This window comes from Mchenga conophoros, linkage group LG19 (assembly GCF_057382185.1).
Source record: "Mchenga conophoros isolate Kocher_MC1m ecotype Shallow Benthic linkage group LG19, M_conophoros_male_GT1.1, whole genome shotgun sequence".
Taxonomy (NCBI): domain Eukaryota; kingdom Metazoa; phylum Chordata; class Actinopteri; order Cichliformes; family Cichlidae; genus Mchenga; species Mchenga conophoros.
The window spans coordinates 15,455,329-15,483,207 of record NC_140544.1 but is presented as its reverse complement, the minus strand read 5'-3'; the positions used below and the strand labels follow the sequence as shown (position 1 = coordinate 15,483,207).

The following is a 27,879-nucleotide window of genomic DNA, read 5'->3' as shown; positions in this document are numbered from 1 at the left end:
AATTGCATTATTTGGACTATGACAAAAATATTCCCCTTTCCACTGAAGTGGGTGTAGACTTCAGTGACAATGCAATTTCCAACTGGATAAGAAGTACACAGTACATACAAATGATCACACAACACAGGTCACTTGTTTTAAAGAAACAGTTCACTTAGTCATTGATGTGAACAGGTGCTTTAATCACACTTAAAGAGTTTACTTCTCAAAGTCAAAGACACAAAAGTGGCCTAGTATCAGCATAGCTGTTTACTTGTTACACAAACTCCGCCATATGCAGCCAAGCAAACACAGAATAGGACAGATGTCATAAAAATTGCAGAACTAGGACCAAAATGCAGACTCAAAGACAGAAGGAAAAATAAAAAAAGCAAGCCTTTATTTTGGCTGATTCAAAGTCAGAACACAAAAATCCACAGGCAAAAGGCAAACTGAATCCAAAGCAGGGAGGGAACACACTGGGAGGCTGAACAGACCCTGAGAGGAAGACGGAGGGGAAGATACCACTATTTATATATGAAAGGGTAATCAAGGAACAGCACACAGGAGGGTAACAAGACACAGATGATAAGAATCAAGGACAATGAGACAGCAAAAATGACACACAAAACACAGAAGATGACTACAAAGGCTAACAAAGTAAAACAGGAACATGAATAAACACGACATCGGGGAGAAAAGACAGAGGAGGATGAGATAGAAAACACTAAAGATACAAAATAAACTAACATAAACTAGAACTATGAATTAAAGGCTCAACATTTCTGTAAATAATGAACAAAGAATCAAACAGAGAACATCTTAAATATACAATTCAGTATCCCAAAACTCCTACACAGTGACATAATATTTATATTATATTGATATCATAACTCTGTTTCTACACTCATTTTATACGAGTGCTTGTTGTTTGTTGTATATTTGCTGCTATGACAACTTAACTTCCCTCTGGGATTCTTGAAGTTTCTCTGATTATGATTAGATATTAAAGTCACCGGGTGGCTAAGATTTGTGTCTTCATTACCATAAATTAAGATATTTCCACCATGAAATGTAGAAAAAAACAAAATGGGTGCTTAAAATTTCACCCAAAAGCAAAATTTTGGGGACGACACACTTTATCTGTGCCCCCAGTTATTAAATGAATATAGACAGTTATATAAATAATATTTTAGCTGTAATCATTACATAAGTGATGAGAATAATATAGGTATAACAATGTATTGTCTATAACAAAAATATCATTTTATATGGGGTGTTCATGTTATTTTGTCCAGGGGATGATAAACAATGCCCAATCACTAAGCAAAAAACAGAAAAACTACAATTGTTAATATTATGATACATTTTAAAATTCTTGTCACTGCTTGCTTACTTTTACTTCTATGGGAAAATCAAACTTTTTATTTTTCTATTTATTTTATTCAATTTTATTGTACCTCCGGGCCTAGTGAGTCAGTCATTACTTACAGAAACCATAAGATGGCGCTAGAGACCACTGAATCTACAATTCACACGCGCATCAGCGAGCATCAGGAAGCCAGACTGATTTAAAAGACATAAAGAAACCACTTAAAAACAGTTGGAGTATTTAGAAAATCTGTATATTTCTTTAACATATAATATCACATGTGCAGAGTTTAGGAAGCAACACTTTATCTTTTATGAATAGATGTCATAATTATCATTACTAAAGCATCATCTGTTAGATAATTGCCTGTAAGTTCTCTTTACTGAACTAATTCTTGTTGCACTCTCCTTTTTTAAAATCAACCATATACTGCTCATGGATATTGAAATACTATAACCAAGGCCTAGCTATTTATGAATGATTCAGTGTTCTAAAATGTGGTTAAACTCTTTATTGCTTTTGCATTAATTATTCAAAACAGTTTAGCATGACTGTCAGTATAAATATATCTGACTGGTATGACCTATGACATTCCTGTTTTTTAATGGGGGCAAAAAGAAGAGAGAGAGACAGAGCCTACATCATGTCCATAAAGAGCAATAACAATTACTCAAAGTAATACTAATCTTTCTTTATGTATAATTGAAGGCCATAAAAACAAAGAAGACGAATTCGTCATTAAATTTGCACAACATTCATTTCTTTTGGGTTTTAAACCTTTTTTCCCCACCAATGTTTATCTTCAGGTTGTATTGATTAAAAAAAGCTTTCAATGAAAAATATGAAATCTTTAAAATTCACCTGCAACTCAGTTCATGTTGCTATGTTTATGAATAATAGCTAAATTCATATGTTTCAGATGTGGTTTGGGACATTCTATAAGAAAAGTCATACAGTGGGGCAAAAAAGTATTTAGTCAGCCACCGATTGTGCAAGTTCCCCCACTTAAAATGATGACAGAGGTCAGTAATTTGCACCAGAGGTACACTGCAACTGTGAGAGACAGAATGTGGAAAAGAAAATCCATGAATCCACATGGTAGGATTTGTAAAGAATTTATTCGTAAATTAGGGTGGAAAATAAGTATTTGGTCACCTCAAACAAGGAAAATCTCTGGCTCTCACAGACCTGTAACGTCTTCTGTAAGAAGCTTTTCTGTCCCCCACTCGTTACCTGTATGAATGGCACCTGTTTGAACTCATCATCTGTATAAAAGACACCTGTCCACAGCCTCAAACAGTCAGACTCCAAACTCCGCCATGGCCAAGACCAAAGAGCTTTCGAAGGACACCAGGAAAAGTATTGTAGACCTGCACCAGACTGGGAAGAGTGAATCTACAATAGGCAAGCAGCTTGGTGTGAAAAAATCAACTGTGGGAGCAATCATCAGAAAATGGAAGACATACAAGACCACTGATAATCTCCCTCGATCTGGGGCTCCACGCAAGATCTCATCCCGTGGGGTCAAAATGATCATGAGAACGGTGAGCAAAGATCCCAGAACCACACGGGGGGACCTGGTGAATGACCTGCAGAGAGCTGGGACCAAAGTAACAAAGGTCACCATCAGTAACACACTACAACGGCAGGGAATCAAATCCCGCGGTGCCAGACGTGTTCCGCTGCTGAAGCCAGTGCATGTCCAGGCCCGTCTGAAGTTTGCCAGAGAGCACATGGATGATACAGCAGAGGATTGGGAGAATGTCATGTGGTCAGATGAAACCAAAGTAGAACTTTTTGGTATAAACTCAACTCGTCGTGTTTGGAGGAAGAAGAATACTGAGTTGCATCCCAAGAACACCATACCTACTGTGAAGCATGGGGGTGGAAACATCATGCTATGGGGCTGTTTTTCTGCCAAGGGGACAGGACGACTGATCCGTGTTAAGGACAGAATGAATGGGGCCATGTATCGTGAGATTTTGAGCCAAAACCTCCTTCCATCAGTGAGAACTTTGAAGATGAAACGAGGCTGGGTCTTCCAACATGACAATGATCCAAAACACACCGCCCGGGCAACAAAGGAGTGGCTCCGTAAGAAGCATTTGAAAGTCCTGGAGTGGCCTAGCCAGTCTCCAGACCTCAACCCCATAGAAAATCTGTGGCGGGAGTTGAAAGTCCGTGTTGCTCGGCGACAGCCCCAAAACATCACTGCTCTCGAGAAGATCTGCATGGAGGAATGGGCCAAAATACCAGCTACTGTGTGTGCAAACCTGGTAAAGACCTATAGTAAACGTTTGACCTCTGTTATTGCCAACAAAGGTTATGTTACAAAGTATTGAGTTGTATTTTTGTTATTGACCAAATACTTATTTTCCACCCTGATTTACGAATAAATTCTTTACAAATCCTACCATGTGGATTCATGGATTTTTTTTTTTCACATTCTGTCTCTCACAGTTGAAGTGTACCTCTGGTGCAAATTACTGACCTCTGTCATCATTTTAGGTGGGGGAACTTGCACAATCGGTGGCTGACTAAATACTTTTTTGCCCCACTGTATAGTGGATTTTCTGCTAATTAATGTTCCACTCATGCAGATTTTATGGTTTAATATTGGCTATTAAAATATATATATATATATATATATATATATATATATATATATATATATATATATATATATATATATATATATATATATATATATATATATATATATACAAAAACAAGTTGCAACTCATCAAAGTGAATATCTAATCAGCCAATCATGTGACAACCACCCAGTGCTTTTAGATACGTAAACTTTGTCAACACGACCTGCTGAAGTTCAAACTGAGGATCAGAATGGGAAAGAAAGGTGATTTAAGTGACTTTGAATGTGGCATGGTCGCTTGTGCCAGACGTACTGGTCTGTGTATTTCAGAAACTGTTAGTCTACTAATACTGATCCCACATATCCTTTATAGAGAGTAATCAAAAAAAGACAAAATATCCAGTGAGTGGCAGGTCTCTGTGAGAACTGTCGCTTACTGTTGCTGCTGCAGGCTGATAGGAAGGCAACCACAACTCGATACAACCAAACAGGAGAGAACTTTTGAATGTCCGCTTGTCAAAACTGGATGCTGATGAGCTACAGCAGCAGAAGACCACACCAGGTGCCACAGCTGTCAACAAAGAAAAACAGGAAACTGAGGCTACAGATTACACAGGTTCACCAAAATTGAACAATAGAAGATTGGAAAAATCTGGTTTGATGATTCTTAATTTCTGATGCAACATTTGGATTGTAGGGTCAGAATTTGGTGTAAACAACATGAAAACATTGATTTGTCCTGCTATATATATAAGTTGTTCAAGTTGGTGTGATTGCCAGATTTGGGGTCCCTTAGTATCAACTGCGCATCGTTCGAATATCACAGCTTACACGAGCATTGCTGCTGACCGTGTTCATCCCTTTATGACCACAGTGCACCCATCTCCTGATGGCTGCTTCCAGCGGGACATCACACCATGTCACAAAGCTTAAATAATCTCAAACTGGTTTATTGGACATGGCAATGGCTTCACTGTACTCGGACAATCTCCACGATGACTATCAAGGATGTGCAGCTGGCAAATTTGCAAAAGCTGTGTGATGCTATCAAGCTGACATGGACCAAAAATCTCTGTGCAAGTTTTCAGCACCTTGTTGAATCCATGTCATGAAGAATTAACACAGTTGTGAGTTCTCTGAGTGTTAATGTTCTACAGAGTACACAAACTACCAAAATCAATAAATGTATATGCCTGTGAATGCACCAAAATGCTATTCAAAATAATGTAGGGATTAACTATTTTGTACCATTGCACATAGACCTCAGGAGGAATTAATATTCATTTGACTTTGCATGAATTTATTTACATCTTTCCTTATTTATTTGTAAATTTTTTCATTCACTTATACATCCTTCTAATTATTTCTGTAGCTTTTTAATGTGTTCATTGTTAATTTCCGGATTCATTTTATTAATTTTGTTTTAGAAATGTCAATTCTTGCCACAGTTTTTGTTATTTAATTTATGATAAGCATTATTAGTAATTTGTTTATTTGTCTCATTTTAGTTGAGTCACTTTTTTGTTCATTGTATGTGTGTAAGAACAAATATAACACATGTGAAACAGAGTTGTGTGTGCCTCTTATTTATTTGTCTTCATGGGCAATTCACTGAATAAAACAAATACTGTTACAACACAAAAAAATGACCATTCTCCAAAAGCAATTTTGGCCACATGTTATGTACATGTTACTACATAATAAAAAGGCCTCCTCATATCACTGTGTCCTCCTTTTTAATGATTAAAAAAAAGAAAAGAAAAAGCATGTCACTGTTCACCAAGCATTTACATTGGAATCAAATGCTCAGGTCAAACCACCGTTACTTTTTTATTTGCAAATGCAAAACTTGTCAACAATAAATAATACTATAAAATGTACACAAAAAAGATTGACAGTCCACCACGAGTTAAAACAGTTTGGATGATTAGGAACGAGAAAGTCTGGAAGGGGTGGGGTGAGGGGGTTCTCTTCTTAGCAAAAATGTGACGGTCCATACAAGCTACAGAAAAAGCTGATCATCTATACATTGACACTAGCAAGATAACAAAGTTGTTGTTTCTGGTATATTTCATTTTGTACAAAGAAGGGAGAGTCTTCTTTACAAGCGAGCATCATTGTCTTAACTGGAGAGATTATACAAGCAAGAGTTAAGGCAACTTCTCCGTTGTTTCTGAAAAGTAACATGAAGTTGAATCATGTTTTATTTTGCCTGTGGACCACTTGTTTTTAGCAGTTTTGGAGTTGGTTGTCATTGCATAATTAAGGCTGCTGACCAGGCCTGTAGTCCATCGCCAAAAAAGGAATGCTGGATATTTGTCACGAGTCGGGTTGCCATCACAAAGACTGACTCGGTGGTCCAGGTTTTCCCCACGAGAGTCAGGCTTTCGCATGTTCGGTGTCTGTCTCAGGCACAGATAGTATACTGCTTGTGACGCCAACACAGCATGGTGCAGATTAGAAACAGACACAATTGGGCATGTTGCTGTAGTCTCTGTATGTAAGTGTCTCTATGTAAGCAGGAGTGAAAACAGACATAACAACGGATTGCAGTAAGTTCCTCATCAAATCAAGCCCTCTCAACATTTTAAATCAGTATGAAAGTACTGGTTAAGATATCTGGGGTTTTCCATCCTAGGAATAAATTTGTTAAATTTTCCTGAAGGCGCCACAAGAAAGGTCAGGGAAAGGTCAATAAAACAAACAGAGTTATTCTCTGGGGAAGAAATTAAATCAATTTCAATTTATATTCTTCTGATGTAAACTGTATTTTTTGGGAAAGTATTACAGAAAGAAGTAGCTCTACTTAAAGGAATAAGTCACCCTAAAATCACATTTGCACATCTTCCCTGTGGCCTGCCATGCTTTCACTCCATTCCTATCTTGTGTATTGGCTGTAAAGATTTTTGCCTTCTCGTCTCTTCGGTATAATGGAACTAAACGTCTCTTAAATATTTGTGTGCAACAGGTTAGGGTTAGGATTTGAAAAACTCGGCAGAGCAGGGCCCACTTAATTCAGAAACCTTTAATGTACTATTTTCCAAATAATGTCTGCTCTTGTCATGGGAAAATGAAAGGTTTCTTCTGCACAGTCACGGGTGTAGTTCTGTAGGAAGAGTAAATGGATCATGATTTTGGAAATGGGCATTACTGTTGAGTTTTTCAAATCTGTTTTAGCACTTTAAACACACATGCAAATGTCACTCACAGACTGTGTATTTAAGATGGACTAAGCCACCGTGCCGTCACCCACTGACCATTTGTGCTTGGGCTGTTTGGGCCATTTGCGCAACGTTGGTTTCCATGCTGGAGCCATAAGTGACTATATCTGGATGAAAGGGTGCTAACACTTGTAAGTTTGGTTAGCAAGCACCACACATACATGCCTGCTAATGAGCTTTAAGTAACAGACTAATAAAATATTATAATTCATTCACCAAAATTAAAGCACAAACCTCTTGAGTGGGCTGATAGATGGCATATTAATTGTCTGAAAATATAATTAAAAATGTTGTAAAAGACACCAACACCTAAACCAAGTGTTGTTCTTATGAAACTCCAAAAACTGTTTTTGTGCCAGGCTGTAAAACATGGTTGTATGCTCTTTTTAATGTATTTTGACAAAGGAAGCTAACTGAACTTCTTTGTTTTTGGAAAAAGCCTCAAGTGGCCAATCCGGGAACTGCATTCCTTTATATTTCCTGCAGCTCAATGTGATTTAATTCCATTATATCACTATATTCAAAACTACAGCAGCTCACACCAAAAATAACAGCACTAGATGCGTATTTTAGTCTGTCTCTTTAAGTGCAATACAGCAAAAGGCAGACAAGAGCTTCATAAGACTGGCTCCGCTTGCAGAGAATTGAAGCAGAGACGAGGAAAAGCTTAAAGTGACACCAAAGCTGGGCCTTGGCAAGAGGCGAGCTAAGCCTAAATGCCTGACTAAGAGGCGACAGATAGAGTTGCACACTGCTTATTCTGAGTCAACACTCTGTAATCTCAGCTGGGCTCTCTGCTTGCACCTGCCCCACACACACAAACACAAAGTTAAATTTACTATGTGCATTGTGCCACATGAGTATGTATGCTTGTGAATACGGGCGTAAGGAAAAGCTCAGTCTGGTCTTTACAGTGTAGAAAATAATTTTTTACTTTTATACTAATAGTTTAAAGAAAATCAGGGTGCAAGACAAACGATAATTGAAGATCACTTTGTCATTTTAAGACAGATTCTATGTCACGCTTACTGTGACATATCACAGGTCTAAACCGAAAAGAGTATAATAGTAATGATGCTTTTGACATCCACTTCTCTTCTCTTGGGTCTTCTTTTCTTTTCTTTTTTCAAAATAAGTGCTTGTTATTTTGGCAGCTATAAATTATCCAGTCAAATGTTCAGTTTAAAATCCCATTTCCACTAAAAACTAGGTGACATGTTTTGTTTCAACACACCAGAGGCCTTTGGCATGTGATAATACCTTGTCTCACACTGGTACAGTGCACCTCCTCCATAGGAGTGTAAACTAAATGCTGGCTTTGTCTGATGGCGTCCCAGCTCACAGCCGATGTGTAACTGGATCAGATCAAACTGGATGGGTGATAGTTGTGTTGCATTTACTCAATCTTCCCGGTAGGATCTACAAATGCTGAAAATACTTTCTTAAAACAAAAAAGAATTGGCAAAAAAAGAACCAACTTGGCAGAGTTAGTGGACAAAATATTGCCATAAAGAATTTGTCCTCTGTGTGTTTACTGTTCAAATGTTTCTGTTGTGTTACTTCAGCAGTTTTCCCTTCAGTCCCACAAGAATAATTTATGAAAGAGCTGGCTTCCCCCTGCATCCCCCTCAAAATTCAGTGCAGTCAGTCTCAAACTAACCCATGACAGAAACATCACTGGTAATGTATTATAGAAAAGATTAAGTACTAGCCTGCGGAAGCGAGTACCCACTGCAGGCTGGAGGATGCTTCCACATTGCCATGCCATCTCAGTTCTTTTGGTGGTGCAAGTAAGCCTTGAAATGCTCTCTGTTATTACTCTTACTAGCAAAGATTACTGTTTAAGCACACGGGCAGCATTCCAGAGGGTAGAGAAAATGTCAATAATAGGAATGATTATCAGGACAGCTCCATCTTATCCTTGTGTAACACTAAAACTGAATTCAGTGGAGAGCAAACAGACAGATGCCAACGGAAAATGGCAGAGATGCACGATTCCACCCACACACTTACTTGCTGGTGAAGGTTATCTCCAGAATATTTCTCAACATATGTGAAGGTGGTTTTATGCCCCCATCCATAAAAAAAAAAAAAAAAAGATTTCCCAGATTTCTTAATCCCATTGGATTCACCCAGAACTTTGTGACAAGGTTGGCAAGGACATTTTTGCTGGCTGTGAACAAGCACGTGCATTAACACACAGATACCAAATCTGGGCTTGAGAGATGCATCTCTGCAGCCACCATCATGCTCGGGGGAACTCACTATGTGTTCTTAGCCATTCCTGTGTAACGTGAAAACTTTTGTGCTGCTTTGTGCAACTCTCTTTTAAACTGACTTACAGTGTGCATGAATTGTCATTCCAGAAGCATTCAGAGCATTCAGAATGACTTTTTGTGTGTGTGTGCCTTCCCAAAAGATAAAAGGCATTCACGAACAGCAGCACTTGAGCCAAATGACTCGTCTCCAGCTCATATTTCAAGGTGACAGTAAACTCTTGAAAATGATATAATCCCATCAGTTTTTACATTTCAGAGTCAGAACATCACAGAAAAGCAGCTGCAGATTTGTAATCTTAATATCTGATACTTTGGAACTATCAACAGAAAATCTGGGGAAATGACAAATCAAATAGCTTGAAAATCAGTTTGAAATTTCATTAAATCATCCTGGTATTTAATTGTGTATCTACTGCTTCCATAGACATACGTGCATTAAAAAGTCTGGCTCCTCCTCAGCAATATGGCGCCTGCTTTGACTCATCATTCCATGAACTGAAGCAACCGGTGTGGCATCTATGTGCAAACATTTCTGGTGAACAAGCAAATGCCAAGTTGATTTTTAATGCCTCTACAGCTCAGTGACAAGTGATAAAAATAAGACTTACAGGAGCAGAGATTTTATACCTGTGGTGTGGCACAAAGTTGGATTGAAGCGTTTCAGTTTTAGGGGCTCCTTCAGTAATTTTCAAGCAGCAGATTTGAATATCGGACACTACAGTGCGTTCCATAGTAAAAAGACAATACAGAGAGTACTTGTTCGATAGGGGAGGGTGGGTTGAAGTCTAAAGGGGCAGTGTGGCTGAGAGTCTCTAAATGAGGAGAGGAGCAGTGGGGTAAATTCCTCCTGTTGCAGGAATATACTGACTTCAGTTCAGGGATCAAACGGTCCTGGTGGCCATCAGAGTGTCTGTCGCACAGACAACAGTAGTCCACTTGGCTATGATACACATCATCATGTTTGTTTGGACTCATCGGTCATCAAAGGCGATTTGTGGTGCTGGTAGACTGGACGATGGGTAAGGATGAGGACAGTGTGTGTGTGTGTGTGTGTGTGTGTGTGTGTGTGTGTGTGTGTGTGTGATTTGGAGGTGGGGGGTGGACAAGTGAGTGTCGTTGATGGCACTGCGGTCCTCAGAGCATCCATCTGTGAAGCAGAGTGGGAGGAGAATTAGACGGAGTCAGAGCTGTTTTCGGGCAAAGCTGATGCATGAATTCAAGGTATTTTAATTTGAAGGTAAGTGGGAGAGTGGAGGATGCTCAGAGCAAAGACAGTTTTGGTGTTAAAACTACTGATTAGGGCCAAATTAAGGAACATGCAGATTTTTAACAGCACTTCCTAATTTGTGGTTTATTCTCCCAGCAATCAGAATCAGCTTGAGGACACTTTTGGGCAAATAAAGAATAAAACATTCAGCTTCTGCGTCTCTATTGGAATAAATTTTACATAATGTGTTAAATATTTCATAATGAATGCCTTGTGATGTTGCAGGCAAGGTGAGATATGGTATTCCACATTTTGCACACTATGGAGGACCAAAACCCTCTAGATAAATAATAAATATATATAAAAAATAAATACATGACTTTATTAAAAATAATATGCAATCAGGTGCACTAAAATAATATAAAAAAAACTATTGTAGGCATAAATCAATTCGAGAAATATATGAATTAATATTTAGAATTTAATTAGCTTCTATTTTTTATTTGCTGGAATTTCTCTGTTTAATTACGGAGTCATTCATTTAGGTTGGGAGAAACAAGAGGAGAATAAATTCTAAGGGAAAATAATGCAGAAATAAATATGGAACTTTAAAAATAAGTGAAATTAAATTCCCCCAAAAAAGAATCAATAAATTAAACGGACAAAATAATCAAAATCAAAGTAATATAAATAATAAACCAAATGGGAAAATAAATATTGAGTAAAATAAATAGATTTTGTGGTACTTTGTTATTCTTTTTAAAAACAAACAAAAAAAAGGAGTATTAAAATAAATGTAGGCATAATGGATTTACCTGATTGCATTTTTTCTTCAGAACTTAAATGATTTTTTTGTTGGTTATTATTTTGCGCAACCATTTACCAGAAAGCAAGCGAGGGAGGCACTGTTGATCCTCCATATTTTTGCTACTGTATCAGTACTTGCAGATTGCAGCGCATCACTTCTGTTTATTTCAGCTGCTGGTTGGCGTTTAGCAGCGCTGAGTGTGCAGGGGGCTTGATTTCCATCTTTTGTCGTTACCAATTAATCTTATTCAGAGCACTCGCCTCATGTTACCACAACCTGAATTGGTCTTCAATTGCTCTTGAATACAATTTCATTTAATTAATAACTCGAGGATTGCATCATTAAATTTGGCATTAATGGCATAAAAGGCTCCTCATTCAAACTCCGAAGCTCATATACTGCCAGTCACAGTAAAGCAAAGACGGGTATTCCTCTTGTAAAATGACATCAAGGCGCAAGCTCATGTGGAAATGTATGTTTGGTAAATGAGTGTTGGCTAATCACATGACTCCAAATGCTCCTAACATCTAGGATAAATGTATTTGTTTATGTGATGTTGCTGAGTCTTAAGGTTTTATTTCAGAATGGTTTGGCTGTATATTAAGAGGACAAGGCCCTCCTTGTGCACAGCCTGCTTGTACTAACACCACCTTGTAGGTGTGCTGGTTCATTTAATCTTTTCACAAATGGGCTTTGTGTCAGGTTCCCTCCTGCTTCACTAACCCTTTTAGAGTCTTTTCAGTGCCAGTCCCTGCGAGTGCCCCTCCGGGTGACAATCTCATACATCACCTGCAGTCCGTCTGTCACAGTGGATTTAATGCCAGGGAACCTGCACTCTGGCATTATTTTGGAGGTAATAATTCAACTAATGCTTGTTTGACCCTTTCCACTGTGACTGCACGAGGGCACACCGAGTCTGCCCTTGAATCAAGCATCACATTGTTGAAATTCTGATTAAGTGATCAACCCTATTATGTCTTTTCAAAATGACAAAATACAAAATAATCCGGTTGCCAGAGATTTCCAGATGTGAAGATTATAAATATGAAACAGCTTGTTAAAGAACATTTTCAACTGAAGGGAGTCATTTTGAATAGTTTAAAGATGCACCCTCGGGAGTAAGAGACTTTTAAAACCAACTCTTAATTTGATAAACCCCCGACTGTGAATTATGAAATGTCACTGAATAAATATGTTTGAATTTATATTTCAAGTCGGTTGTGGGAAAACACTCACCTCATTTGTTTTGATTGCGAATTCGCAGACACCTCCTCTTCAGCGGCGGCTCGAGCTCAGGACTCCCAGCGGCTGATAGCGGTGCGCTGATGGAGCAGGAGAGGATGGCTGTCTTGTCGGCGGCGGGCTTTGGCACAGGCTGTATGACAACACAGCCTCCGGTCGACAGCAGCGGTAGGGCGTAGGCATGCTCACCCTCCTCCAAGTTGGAGTCAGGATCTGGCTTACCCTCCACCGTGTTACCCATCTCATCTTGTGCTGAGACCCGCTTCCCTGGCTCCCATTCACCTACGGAACAATTGTTCTCTTTCAGCGCCTCACGCTCAAGCTCACCGTTAGCTGGGTGCTTCTCTGCCTCTCCTTCTCCTGCCTCTCCCCTTCGGTCAGATTCGAACGCAGGCGTGAGAAGTGGATGCCATCCTGTACCATTGACTATCACATTACATGGGGCAGCAGGGCTAGTCTGGTGCTGGGGTAAAGATGGGGGCTGGGTCCGTACTGTACTTGGTGAGGGTGGTGTTGTACGGTTAGAATAGTGGGGACTCTTCTGGCTCACTGAAGCTTTGCTGGGAGCACTGGAAGGTAGGGCTGATGATTCCAGTGTGTTAGGGTGTGTGGCCCCTTCTGGCTCCGCAGCACTGAGGAGTTCCTGTGAGAGCAGAGCCCCTTCACCTTCATCACGATGGCTCTTCCCTTCCCTGCCCAGCTCAGCAGCTGGTGGAGATCTTGAATCTGCCTCTGGCTCTACTTTGACCTGGACACCAGGTAGAATCCTGTGAATTACCTGCTGCTGGCATGATCTTTGGCCCACTGTTAGATCAATAACCCCATCCATCAATCCAGGGCCACTGCTGAGACAAAGGTTGCCTGAGTTGTCCTCTGCCTTCACGGTCAATTCCACTGTCCTTCCTCTCTCTGACCGCACAGGAGAGACACGCCCTCCAGCTGGCTCTATCTTCTGGCTCCCTCTATCACCTCCAGAGGAGCCTGGAGAGTGGGGCCTAGAAGCTGAAGCTTCTGAGGACTCTGGAGCACTTCGGACAGAACCAGTACTCTCAGGTCGGTCCCTGGAGGATTTGGGGTTGAAGGGGATAGGGATTGGAATAGGAATTGGGACCGGGAGGGGTACAATGACAGGATAAGGGACCAAGAGAGTTGGGGGAGGTACCAATGGAGCCAAGGACGGCATGCCAAAGTTCATCATTGGGGGCAGGGGGATGTGTCCATTGGGCATCATGTTGACTGGGGGAAAAGGCGGTAGGCCCGGCATGGGGATTCCAGGGTGTGGGGGAATCATGCCAGGGTTGGGATTAGATGAATGGTGGACATGTGGAGATAGCAGAGGCCTGTGCATGGGGCTTGATGCAGGACCAAGGGTCCTAGGAGGTGGTGGTGGACCAATACCAGGAATGATTGGGTTTGACAGCGGGCTGTTGGGTCCTCCTGGGTGGGCAGAGGTGCGAAGAAATGGGGGGCGGATGTGCTGCATCATTTGATGCTCCATGAACAGAGGCAGGGGCATGGGTCCCCGGGGTGTCATCACCATGGGAGGGCTGCCAGAGGGGACCCCGACTGGTGGGTGAAGAGCAGGAACAGGTGGTGGGGGAAGTGAGGGGCTCTCATGGGGTCTGGGTGTGGGGATTTTGACTGAAGAGGAGGAGGATGGGGAGCAGACAGCTGCAGTGTCTGAGGGTGAGGCAGCTGAAGATGTGGAAGGGGCCAAAACTGAGGTGGCGGAAGGCCCTCCAGGTGAGGGAGCTTTACGTCGAAGGTCCGTTAGCGGCGTTCCCCAGGATTCAGGAGTGAGCAGCTGCACTCCTGAACTGCACTCCGGCTTACCCTCCCCTCCAGCTCCGTGTCCTGGGTTACACAGTGCTCCAGGAAGGGCAGCCTGGGTCTCTTTATAGAAAATGTCCATCTTATATTGGTTCAGGCATTTGGCACTGCAGAACTGCAGCCTCCGCTCACCAGCACCAAAGTCCAGGTACTCCTTAGTATGGCGAATATGTTTGCACCAGTCACACACCTGCAAAAAGGAACACACATATATAAGCACCTGTCAGCCTGCATACAAAGGACTCCTGATCTGTTTTTGATGATCCACTACAAAATATTCTCTGAAAAATGTGGGGAAGACGCTTAGTCTCCACACCATCTGTAGAGAAGCTCATTAGAGAAAGATTATTTTTAAGGAAGCTGATGTAGATTGTAAATACTTTTACAGATCTGCTGAAAAAAAAAGAAACATTTAACATTGAAGTTCTGCTTTCGACATATTTATGTGTTCTATCTTATGCTCGCATAATGGCGTTCAGCTGCTGAAGTGACTTTGCCTTTAACCTTCTGTCTTAACAAGAAATGCCCATTTACACCTTCTGTTGGCTATAAAGACCAGCGCCTGAAGCACAACACAAAAAGACGATTTCCCTCACACTGGTATTGAATTGTGGGTCAACAAGTCAAATCAGGTTAAACGGTAGAAAGACCACTGTATATTGGTGTAATGGGTAAATGGGTGAATAACAGAATTTTGTGCTGTTCTTTGGGTGGTGAAATGTTTTACTTTAAATATCTTTATAGGTTGCAGGTGATGGCTGAAGCTTGGTGCAAAACGTTCACATTTTCTAACATTATTTTTCTCAGTCGAGCTCTGAGGTTTTTGGCTAAAAGCCACAGTTGTTTGCTGAAAACTATTTACTTAAAGTGACTGCAATATTAGTAAGATTGCAGTTAAAATCAGTTAATCAAGTAAAGCCGGCTACACGTGAAAAGTGTGTATTTCTTTTGGGACCCATGCATTCATATGCCTTTTTTATATTTATATACTGCATAATTTTGCATCCTCCTCTCTCCCTGGACCCTTCTGCTGTACCTCCAGAGCTGCATGTAACTGATCTGTGATTTCTGCCACCAGTTCCTGTCAGGTGTTTTATGTTGTATTGTTTGTTTCCCCTCTTTGTTCTTTTCTCTTGACTCCTTTCTTACTCACACAAAGCAGCATCAGATGCCAAAATGGCTCTACTTGAGATTTCTACCTATTAAAGCAGAGCTGATGTAACATGGCAACATGGCTATAAAGGGGTTAATAGTTCCTTGATATAGTAGGTGGATTGGTTGCATAAAGCCTTGTAAGTCAACAGTAACATTTTACATTCAAAAAATGGACTCGACTTCAGAGATTGCTTCTGTATGCAGAATGCAAACCTGGGCTGGATCCAAACATGTGGAGGCTCAATTGAAAAGTTGTCTTTCTTAGTCACCGCAATGGCAAAGATCCCAAAACGCACTGCTGCACTGTTTCATCAACGTTATACACCTTTTTTAGTGCAAAACGTGCAGATTTTTTGAGGGGAGGAAAATGAATGTGACCCTGGTAGAGCAGATAGCAGTGGGCGAGCCCTGAACACGGAGTTACTCGTCAGGCCACACACAGCTCACTCTGTCAGCTCTGGGAGGAGTGGCAGGTCCTCGCTGGAGATAATTAAGGCATTAATCAGTTGTCAGACCCTTCAACGACATCCATCCATCACACAGACCCTTAAGCCCCCCTGCTGAATGTTAATAAGTCGAGGGATGCAACCGGAAGGTGGATAAACTCCTTTTGCAAGCTGCATAGCAACATTGGATTATTTGGCAGGAAAGTGTCTGGCAGCAGCTGAAAGACAGTGGACTCACATGGGCTTTTGGGCAGATGCACTGCAGCACTGGCCAGGATTTCAAAAAGAAAACACAGTGTGCTGTCCTTCAACTGCAACATGTGTAAAACATCAGGTTGCTTGCCTCGATTATGTGCTTTACATCAGAGGTGAACTGGTTGAAGCAGAGGCATTCACGAAAAGGGCAAAAGTCTGCATTTGACAGTCATTAGAGAGTGTCACTCTAACTTAAAAACTGAACCGAGTTTGAGAGAAGCAGCCGGAGAGCAGCAAAAACAGATCAGAGACTGAACTACACGGCGCTGGAAGCGCTCGGATGTCAGTCCCTTGAATTCTACATGCTTTAACTTCCCATTTAGTCCTCACTAATTCAATGAGCCACGACTGAGTAAAAGTCAAAAAGGTGCTCTCACAAGTTGAGTTTGATAATGGTATGCCCAGGATATTTTAAATAATAAATGTGCTGAAAATTTCCTCGACTCAGAAAGACAGATGGAGAGCACTTAACGACTTTCTGCACCGTGAGTGAAATTTCACTGCGCATTACGCTAATGGAGTTGTGCTTTCTCTTTCTCGCTCTCTCCCGGCTCCTGAACACAGATGTTTGCAGTTGAATGTAATTATGGTCATTTATTTCCATCGTGGCCAACGAACCAGCATCGGCGGTGTAGTTTAACCGTTTGCATTACAACAATTATCCGGCTTCTAAACAAGCACCCCAGTGGTCGACATGTTCTCCCTCCTCTGACTCTCTGACCCAATCCAGAGTCTAGGGAATTTTAGGAATTTTAGGAATTCCCACATTAGTCAGCGACATGTTTTAGTGCATAAGAAAAAAATGAACACATAAGGTGAGGTGATTTGTGAGGGGATTTGAGACATTCTCAGAGGTTAGAGCAATAAATAAACAGCATTTAGTTTGCTGCATTCAAAGAGAATGACCCAATAGAAAAGGTTAATTCTGTGGAGGACAAAAACTGCCGAAATATTAAAAATATAGAAATATATTGCAATTATGCAATGCACCAAAATATTAGAAATAAATGTAGAAATCCACAAATTTATAAACTGTGACATATTTATAATTGAATTATCATCTTTAACGTAAGAATCTTCATATTTACTTGCTTCCTCGTTTAGTTTATCATGTTATTTATTGACTTATTTACTTATTAATCTCTATTAACATTTACTCTTTAACATTTTTCTATTGCTGTATATGTTTCGGTTTTGTTTTGACTTTGTTTTCCTTTCATCAAACAGAAATATGTATAAAATTTAAAACGAAAGGAATAAATACAAAGAAAAACACATACAGAGGCAAATTAAATAAAAAATATCCACTTACGTCACATTTTTTAAAGATAATTTGTGAAATTTTTCATTTTGCCAGGGCTTTAAAAAAATTATTATTGATTTTGGCAGTTTGGATTCTCCATATAAGGCAGGGGCTTCAGATTTCTAAGGATACGTAGGATTTAGGAGATGAAGAGGAAGGCGAAGGAGGAGGTGGCAGCGGGTTAAGAGGCTGGAGAGTTTCAGATGGTGCAGAGATTGTAAGGTTTCATAAGAGGTTGTGGTGCCTGAAGTGGTTTTATATGTATGATGAAGAGGTTCGCTGAAAATGAGGAGGTTTAAGCAAGAAAAGTGCATCAAGGGACAGGCTTGGGTATCCCGCCCTGTTAAGGTCGATATGCGATTCTTTTGACACTTCTCACATTGCTTCCACAATCACAAAGTGCAAAACACAAAGATTAAACACATGAAAATGAACCAGGTGCTTGAAGCAGGGCTTGGATTTTTTGTTATTTTACACTCCAAACAATCTGCAGCAAAGTATCCACCCGTGACGGCTTGGGTTCATCAGAGATTCTGAGAAGAGGCGGACAGAAACACTGAGCTGGCTGTACTGTGGATTTAGTCCAAAAACTAGATCATGTTGCAACAGACTGCCATCTTAAAGCACCTGGTCCACTGGAAGAAGAAAACAGTGTAAAGCTTACACTGATGTTTACACAAGAAAATTAAACTTTGGCAAGGCTTTAAAGACCATCTGCAACATGTGGACTTATTACTATGATTAACCAAACTATCAGTTTCCAGTTGCCTCATTCATTGTTGCAATGGTTATAATTACTTGGCTTACAAAAGAGGAAACATATTTGGTACAGATCCTCTCCCAGTGTTTTATACTGACTACATAGTGTACCTGACTTCTCCATCAAAACCTGAATGGATGAAAAGTTTTAAACTGCAGCTAAAAGCCAAGACGCAGGAGAACCGCACTCTCTGTGAGGTGGCTCTTTTCACAGCCAGCCATCCCATCAGTCATTATAGATGTGACACACAAAGGCCATTCTCACTTGGCCAGGTGAAGCTCAATTGTGCTATATTTCACAGCGCACGCTCACGCACGCACGGCGAGTAAAATAACTTCAGCTGCAAGAGAGACGAGGCAGACCTGGCGGATTGTGTTTGAATGTCAATGCAGCAGACGGGAGATCTATGAGATGAGATATCTACTCGGTGCTTTTCCATAGAAAGCACAGTTATATGCTTCTTCTTTTTTTTTGCAGGGTTTGGGAAAAATCAATACTGCTGTAATATCTGTGTGATGAATTTGAGGCTAGAGCCTGCACATAGCAAACTGAGACAACAAACTGGAGAAAAAGCTGTTGGTGAACAGTTCACTAGAGTCTCTTCAGGGGAAAGGTTTAACTTTGAGGCGTTTACCGACAGGAGATACATTTCCACACCCTTAAATACATAAATTCATTTGGATCTGGACAAGCACAGATTCATTCATCTCCTTTTTTGTCAAACATGTCTTCAAAGTCCTTCCCTTGTCAGCTATGGACAGTGAGATCCAAGTAAGCGACATGGTGAGTGTGTGAATGCCTCTCAGTCATGAGAAAATTACACACTTATACACCAGTCATATGTAGTGTAGTCACTGAATGCTAATCAGTGGAAATATTTAAGGTGACCCTGCATACATCTCGAAATCTAACAGCTAAACATCAACATCTTCCTAATCTGAAGAACTGGCATCAGACTGCTTCTCAGTGAGGAGAAGTTACTTTTATTTTGCCTGTTACCTCCATTTTCAAGCCTAACTAACAAGCTACTCAGGATAGCTTCTTCGTCAGGTAAGCAAGCGTAAGTAGTGCTGATCAGCCTATCAAAAAGCCAATTTCAGAGGTATACGTCTGGCCATGTCTGAAGTCAGAAGTTCTTATGGTTGTTTTGAATGACTGAGGGGTGGAGGGAAAAGCCAGCTGTCACAGAGAGGGAGAGTGGAGATGCAGTAATATTTAATATTGCATTTTCCAGACAGTCTGTCAGACAGCATTGTAGATACATAAACAGTTGGCGCTTCTATAAAACAAGAGTTTAAAGAGAAAATTTGGTGTCTTGAAGACCAAGTCCTGTATGATCAGCGCTAGACTGAATCTTGCAGATGGACACTTTGCTCTGATGTAACTGGATCCTTTGGTTTTAGTTGATTATAAACTATGCAAAGACTTTGGTACTGAGTAGCTGATGTCGTGTAGGCAAAAGCATGTTGTATTAAAGTAAATGTTATAGCCTTTAGTTGGTCAACATAAAATAAATTCGTTAGGAAACAAAACCTGAACATACAAAAGTTAAAAAATGATTCCACGTGTCTGGAATGGGAGACTGGAAGATTGTCCAATAAAATATTATGAATGAGTACACCTGTTTCGCATTACAAACACGTGAAATTCTCGAGATTAAAGAATCTCCTTTGCAACAATGTCCTGGGCATTAACCTAACACACTTTTCAATTGTGGAAGAAGCTGGAGCTCCCAGTGTTCTACACATAGGTTCAAACTCGGTACACTCTAGCTGCCTAGAAACATAACATTACTGTTATCAACAGACATATAGATATATATAGAAGCTGTGACAGAAGCTGTGATAAATTTGAAAGCCCACTAAGTTTACAAATAGTTTTTATTTATATTTAGCAGAATTTTTTAGAAGATTTTAGAAGACAACATACAGTTTTTGTTTACTTTTTTTTTTTTGATAATAACATCTCATTTATATCCACAAAACTTGAATATTGCAACATATGCTCACCAGCCACTTTGTTAGGTACACTTGTGTATTTCAGAAACAGCTGATCTACTATGATTTTCCCGCGCAACAATCTCTTGGGTTTACAGAGAATGGTCCGAAAAAGAGAAAAATATATTGTATGGGCGTCATCAACAAAGTTGATGTCAGACATCAGTTCAATTCAATTTTACTGCTATTTCGCCAAATCACAACAGTAGTCGTCTCAAGGCGCTTTGTATTGTAAGGTAAAGACCCTACAATAACAGAAAGCAAACTCTAACAATCAAATGATGCCCTTTGAGCGAGCACTTGGTGACAGTGGGAAGGAAAAACTCCCTTTTAACAGGACGAAACCTCCGGCAGATACAGGCTCAGGAAGGGGCAGCCAGCTGTTGTGGTTGGGGGGTGAGGGGAGGAAGAGGGGACAAAAATGCACTGCTGAAGAGGGACAAAGACTAATAACAAGCAATGTTCCCTCTAAGCTGCGCGCGTGCGCAATTGCGCACTGCTGGCACGGTCTCTGTGCACAGAAAATCTGCGTTGCGCACAAAAAAAAAAATAATCTAACCTGAATTGAAATTAAAATTAATACTTTAACAATTCTGTTTTGCAGTGTTAGTCAGTAAGTGACTGGCTGCTTCCGTATGGGATTAGAACGATGCCACCTTATCCCATAGTCCAGCCAATGATGTGATTCACATTCGTATACACGCAGCTAATCAATGTCGTTGACAGGCTATGACAGCGTCCTTATGTGCCGACACCGGTGTTTTAGCAAGCAAAGCGGCGTGGCTGATGTGGAGTGAAGCCACGGTAATGAAGGACAGACGGAACAATTGACAGAAAAAGTGTGGACTTTATACCAGTTTTTAAATTGTGTTGATAGGCCACATAAAACCAGAGTTATGATAAAAATATGTGCAATGTTTGGTTTTCTTCCTGAATACTGTCGTTGTTTATATTTACTGTGGGAAGGAACGGTAAAAGCGGCATTTTATAAGGAAAACACTCGAAAGCCTGTGAGCAAAAACAAAACCAAAAAACCCCACCCTTTCCTATTGGTGGAAAAATGTACCATGTCGACCAATTAAAAATGATATGGTAACATCGCATTTAGTTGTTTAGGAAGGGAGGAAGTTTCAGGAGTGACGGAGGTGTTTTGAGATATGAGAGATTTGAGACTTTTAGCGCAAATCTTGTGTAGTTAGTGTGTAGTGTAGTCAGTAGTTTTGTTGTGTGTGTCAGAACAATGAGATGACTGCTGAATGTTACAGGTGTTACATCTCCTGTTGTCAGGCCTGCAGGTATCAGGCTGTTGTTCTCCTTTATCTCATAGTGGACAGAAATTATTTTTTGGAGTGGCACAAATCATTTGTGTGGCATCAGATTTGATGCAGAACAGCTGATTGTTCTGTAAATAGTTTGAAATGTTTATTTTAAAAAACGCCTTGGCTGCATTTTTACGTAAATAGCTGCAAAAAACTTTGTTGTTTGCAAAACTACTTTGCATAACATACTTTTTTTGAAGAATTAATTGCCCAACATTGGTCATTATATACTGTATTTTGCAGAGAAAGAGAGTTACAGGACTCTCTTATTTTAACTTCCAATAGTGTTAAAATACTAAACAGGTCATGAGCAAGATTTTTTTTAAATTTTCATTGTAAGTGGGGCTAAAGCAGTTAATTAAAAGTAGTCCAACATAAATGTAAATGCTGTAATTTGATTATTTTAATAAACCGTGGATGGATTCAATGCTGGCGTGACCACAGTGCACACGTCTGCTGTTGCTCACAGTGGTCCAAGGGGCCTCTCAGGGAGTTTGTGTGTTCGCTCAGACACGTGAAAAATTAGAGGGAACATTGATAACAAGTCATGTTTAAATGCAAAGAGGTGTATAAACAGATTGTGAGTGAATAAGAAACACTCAGTGCATCATGGGAAGCATAACTACTACTGCAGCATAACTAAGGGAGGATTCAGGGTCACCTGATCCAGCCAGGTCAGGGAAGAATGGTTGCCCTGAACTGATAAGAAAGTGACAGTAACTCAAAAAACCACTGTTTACAATCTAGGTAAGGATGAGGAATAGCATTTCTGAATGCACAAGACATCCAACTAGGAAGCAGATGAGCTACAGCAGCAGAAGACCACACCTGATGCCACTTCTGTCAGTCAAGAATAGGAAACTGAAGTTACAATTCATATGGGTTCAACACAACGGCACAACAAAAGACTGGAAAACTGTTGCCTGGTCCCATGAGTCTCTATAGCATTAGCTGTGCATTGTTTAAATGTCACAACTAACTTAAGTGTTCTTGCTGACCATGATCCTTCCTCTAAGATATATTTGGCACCATCACATTGCCTGGCAATTACCTAACAATGGACTGAAATGGCACTTTTATGGCAGAGCAGGATATGGGCATGTACTTGTAAAATGTACAGGTATATCAACATTTCCAATAAATATTATTCAGTAAAGCCAACTTAGCTTCACTGCTATTATTGCAATATTATACACCTGCTTTAACTGTGAGACTGCATGTGTCTGACAGCTCCTAAAAAGACTGACACAGCTCACTACATGAAAAATGAAAATGGGCAAAATAAATGGTAAAGCATGAAAAAAGTTCAGAACATAACAAATGGAAACGTTTAAGTGAAGCATCTTGTGCAGCATCTTGTTTGGAGAGGTTTGAGGAAGAGCCTGCTTTACTTTTACAGTAATTCTCAAACACAAACCAGCCCAGGCACATTTCAGACATGACTTGAAAATTACATATTTTTAAACAAAGAACAACATCAAAACATATTTGTGCAGAAGCCATTAAGCTTAACTCTTGTCTGGCATTAAATGGGTATGGTCCTTACAAGCACATCGCTGTTTGTCTTGAAGACAAGCCTGGGCGTGTCCTGAGCAAAGCTGTGCAGGGGTAATTTCCCACCGAGGCCATCGTCGTCTCTTGCCTGGGGGGGAGAAATAATGGCTTCTTTTTACGAATGGACAAAATAAACACGTGAACAGAGGCAACAAGGAAACAGAAATGGGAAAAAAAAACAATGAGAAAGATGAACAGAAATGGTGACTGTAAAATGGGTGAAAAGCCATTGGTTTGTGATCAAACCAATGGGCGGGCGAGGGGTGAGGGGTTAAGGATCCTCTGAAACAAAACAGCGAGTGAGTGTGCAGGTGTGTATGTGCAGTTCGCGTGTGCAAGACATTTAGTTTAGGCAGTTAAAATGCTGCAAACAATTGTGCCTATTTAACACCCATCAATCTAAGATACAAGGTGTGATCAAAAAGTTCTGAGAACAGGTCAATGAAAATCAAAAGGTTTATCTGATTTGAATTTTGGGTGATCCCCCCTCCAACAACATCTTCTTGTGCACCTCAGCTTTTATGTTTAGATCTCTCAGTGAGTGCTATTCCCATTGTGTCCCCTCACACCTGTACCGTTCCAGTTGGTGTGTAATCCTTCAACTTGATTTTCAGTGAACAAATATCATAGTGACATGTCCAGGTGGAGAGCAAGGATTGTGCTCATGTGGCCAAAAAGGACTCACTCCCTGGTCTTCCTGAGACCTCAGGACATTACAGCTAAACCCCATGTTGATGTCTCAATCCGGGGACTTGAATTCAGGGTGCATGCCGTCAGTCTTGCTCCTCACCTGACGCTCTGCCTTTAGAATCTGAAACTATGCACTCTTCAGCTCTGTCAATGATCTTCCAAATGAAATTCACAAGTTCATGTTCACACTGTTCAGCCTGCAAGGGGCCCAAATTGGACTTACACTGAGAAATGCTGAAATAGCACTCATGCTGAAAACTGCCAGGACATACCCGAGAAGATGACCTTGAATGGGAAATCAGTCAAATTTAAAACAGGCAAGCTTTTAAAATTTTATGGAGCTCAGTTCTCAGAATCTTTTGATCCTACCTTGAAGGATGATTCAGGAGATTCAGAGACTTGTTGAAGGTTGAAGCGTTGTCTCATTTCTATGGAAGCCCGTTTCCGCCACTAAAAAAGCAACGAAACAAAAAAAATGTATCCATAACTCAAAATTTCAAGTTATTTTCTTGAAATTTCGAGTTATTAACTCGAAATTTCGAGTTAGCTCTGCCAATCAGTAATCTACGAGAATGAGGTCACTTTCTTGTTACCCGGAAGCATATGGCGCAGAGTAACGCGCACTAAAAACAGGATCGCAACAAATTGGCTCTTTCGCGAGTATGTTGGCTGATAGTAACGCCATGTGATTCAGCTAATAACACAAGGATTTCATCATTTTTGAAGCCACGCTGAAAATACTCAGCAATCTGTGCATTCATGACTGGATGTAATACTGGTAGCTTAGCTGTAGCATTTGTAGCTGAGGGCTTCAGCTTCTGGGTAACAAGGAAATGAGGTCATTCACGTAGATTACTGATTGGCAGTGCTAACTCAAAATTTCGAGTTATGGATCCTTTTTTTGTCCCTAAGTGGTGGAAACGGGCTTCCATACATTTCACCTCATTTTAACCCAATTTTTAATTTAAGAAAAAAAAACAACAACACCAAAAATGTCTGAAAGACATTTCAGCCAATACTTTTTCTACATGAATAACTTGCTTCCATTACTTGCTTAATAGCTTGTCCCTTTGAATATACTGCCAACTGCAGCACTGAGGCTGATATTGTTTTCACCTTGCAGGTCAGCTACTTGGATTTTCCTGGAATAATCCTTTGCCTCCTCCCAGGTTTACTCTTCTATCCAACATTTTTAAATTTAGCTGTAATGTCCAGACTTTAATATAGTAAAGGTGTGGTCTGTGACCTTGTTGTGGTCACTGGTTTTAGGGCACATATACAGTGTTTTAGCTTAAAATCAAAACCAGCTATTAGAATCAGAATACTTTATTACTCCAAGGAAAACTATGTGGTCACATTTGCTCCAAGGCAGCAAGAACAATAAGTGTCAATAATTTGAGTCATTAGGGAGTTAAATTTCGGTGTGGCCGTTTGCTAAAGTTTCTGATATATTTGGCTTGGAATGATAACAAAGACAACCTCAAAGAGCTCCCTCCACTCTGCTTGCTGTAATGACTGAATGACATAACATGAGGTTGGCGTAACTGTACTGGAAGGTGGAGGGTGGTCCACCTTAACAGGTGCCACGAGCTAACTAACCCAAAGAGCGAGGGAGATGTCGTGCAAGTACAATCTGCTCACACCCACACAGCCATTATGCTAGCTAATGATATCAGTTCATGCATTTCAATGAACATATGTTTTTGCTTTTTTTCCCGCAAGTGGCTGAAATCAATCTTTCCTCTTCTGCTGATAATCTTAATGGCGGAAAGCAAGCTCGTTAGTTTTTTATAAACCTTAAGCCAGAAAAAGTTAACAGAACTCAACAAAGAAGGCAAAAAGATGTTTTACTGAATGAAACTAACTTGACCTGAGAAAATGTGATTTGTGTGTATTTATGTTTGCTAAACTTAGCATTTATTAGTCCTACCATTGTTGATTTAATTATAACATAAGTAGTGTCAAACTGCGAAAAGATCTGCATAACCTCCATCTTGCAAATTGTCTAACGAGAAAGATGGAAAATAACTTTACAAGTTTTATTTTTGTTTTCACCGAGCAGACGATCCACCTACTCACTTCACTCATGGTGTCAGCATTCCTAATCTAGCTAAGTGTAATCATCTCAGAATGGAAGAAAATGACACAGAGACTCACACAGGAGTTCATAAAAAATATATAATTTGTTGATCTTCGGGTTTCAATAGGCGGAAACATACCTCGACAAAAACGAGCTAACGCTCTAACCGGACAACAAAACCAAAGAGATGTTCCCAACAGGCATAAAAAACATTTAGAAAAACTGGTGTCCCTGCCAAGTCTGTTCTTACCATCAGAATCAGGAGCATAACCTCCATGTGTAATTTTAATACTGTCACGGCTACATTTTGCTATATAAGGAAACACGTTTACCTTGAAGGATACGGCGGGGGAAAGATGTGACGCCAGAAAAGGCAAACCTCTAATGTTTTCCCTCGGTAATGATGGCGGTTTAGCTTATTTTCTTAAGCTATTCATTTGTGTGTGAGCGTGTGTGAGCTGAGGATGCTATAAACGTAAATAAAATATGATGAATCTGGGATTTGTGCATTAAACATTCAGTGCATACACAAATTACTCCATATTTATGGGCACACATTCTTCATGAATCAGATTAGCTCAGGTTAAATGCATCTGAACATGCTGCAGACTCCAAATATGCTAAAGCTGATTAGAAAGATACTGGGGCTTAAACTGTAGGATTTACAGTAACCTATCTATTAGTTATACAACCTCAAATAACGATAATGTGATTAATTTGCCCGAATAGCTATTGTGCTTTTACTTTCCATGGCAATGCTTTTAAAATACAAACTTCCTTTACATGTTTGCGCCAGCTGGAAAAGGAGCCACCTTCTCCTGCACCCTGTGAGTCATTCATTATGTGCAGTGTGAAAACTGAGGCAGTCAGTGCTGCTGTGCCAGGTGTGGGCAATTCTGTTACAAAGAGGTTATTGGAGAAGCTTTGTCTGGCACGGTGCCCAATGGCTCCATTGTGTTTCATTAAATGAAATGCACTTTTATATAATGTAGACCCCAGTGTGATCAAATTAGTTCATATTTTACAGCCAAGGGGTGCTGAGACACTGTTATCAGAAATTGAGATTTAACCTCGATTAGACATGTACATCATGCCGTTTGCAGCCCCGAAGCTGACATTTCAAATTGAGCCCGTGCACTGACAGAAGAACCGCTGGTTTGAGTAGCGCTCTTTCATATTATGTTCCCTTTAAATTGCTCCCTGCAACCTTTGATTTGTCATGGGTAATTTGGCCTCCAGCTCTCTTCATCTCTCGATGATACCAAAGGGCAACTCTGGCGTATATTTTACATTTTTAGTCCAGAGACTGATTGAGTTTGCCTCCACTCCCATCTGCTTTCATCACCTCCAGGTAGGGTTTCCCATTCCAAGCCTGGTGCAAAGATACTGCTGTCTTGAGTCACGAAGCATGCTGTTGTTTGTACCAGAAACGACACAGTGTACAGATTTGACAGAAAACCTTGTTTTGTGAGAATTTACAAAATAACAGGCACATTTTTTGGGGGGGTATTTTTACTTTGATTTTGTTTTCGCCAACCTTTCATGACAGGGTTTATGAGGTCATGGTTATTTAGAAGCTGTGAGGTGTAGGCTGACCTACATATGGCTCCAGAGTTTGGGTACGGACACATCGCACTGACTCAAAGTCAGGTAACCACACATAAACAATCACATAATTTTAGGCAGGCATTTGGACACACACACACACACACACACACACACACACACACACACACACACACTCTTTCTCTCTCTCTCTGATACACAAAAAGATGCACCATTGTGC

General features: G+C 40.3%; 1 protein-coding gene across 6 annotated transcripts in view; it reads right to left on the bottom strand.

The window, feature by feature from the left end:
- Positions 1-4,409: 4,409 nt before the first annotated feature.
- sobpa (sine oculis binding protein homolog (Drosophila) a) overlaps positions 4,410-27,879 on the bottom strand; it is a 63,428-nt gene continuing 39,958 nt past the window's right edge. For 2 of the 6 annotated variants that reach the window (XM_085258102.1, XM_085258099.1), the window contains 4 exons: positions 24,383-24,463; positions 23,316-23,411; positions 12,699-14,724; positions 5,518-10,594 (listed from right to left, as the gene is read on the bottom strand). In XM_085258102.1, coding sequence (XP_085114228.1) covers positions 12,700-14,724; positions 23,316-23,411; positions 24,383-24,463 — 2,202 coding nt within the window. In that variant the 3' untranslated portion in view covers positions 5,518-10,594; position 12,699. Of the gene's footprint in view, positions 4,519-5,517; positions 10,595-12,698; positions 14,725-23,315; positions 23,412-24,382; positions 24,464-27,879 lie in introns of those variants that run through there. The other 4 variants (XR_014890046.1, XR_014890047.1, XM_085258101.1 and 1 more) reach the window with 4 other exon arrangements.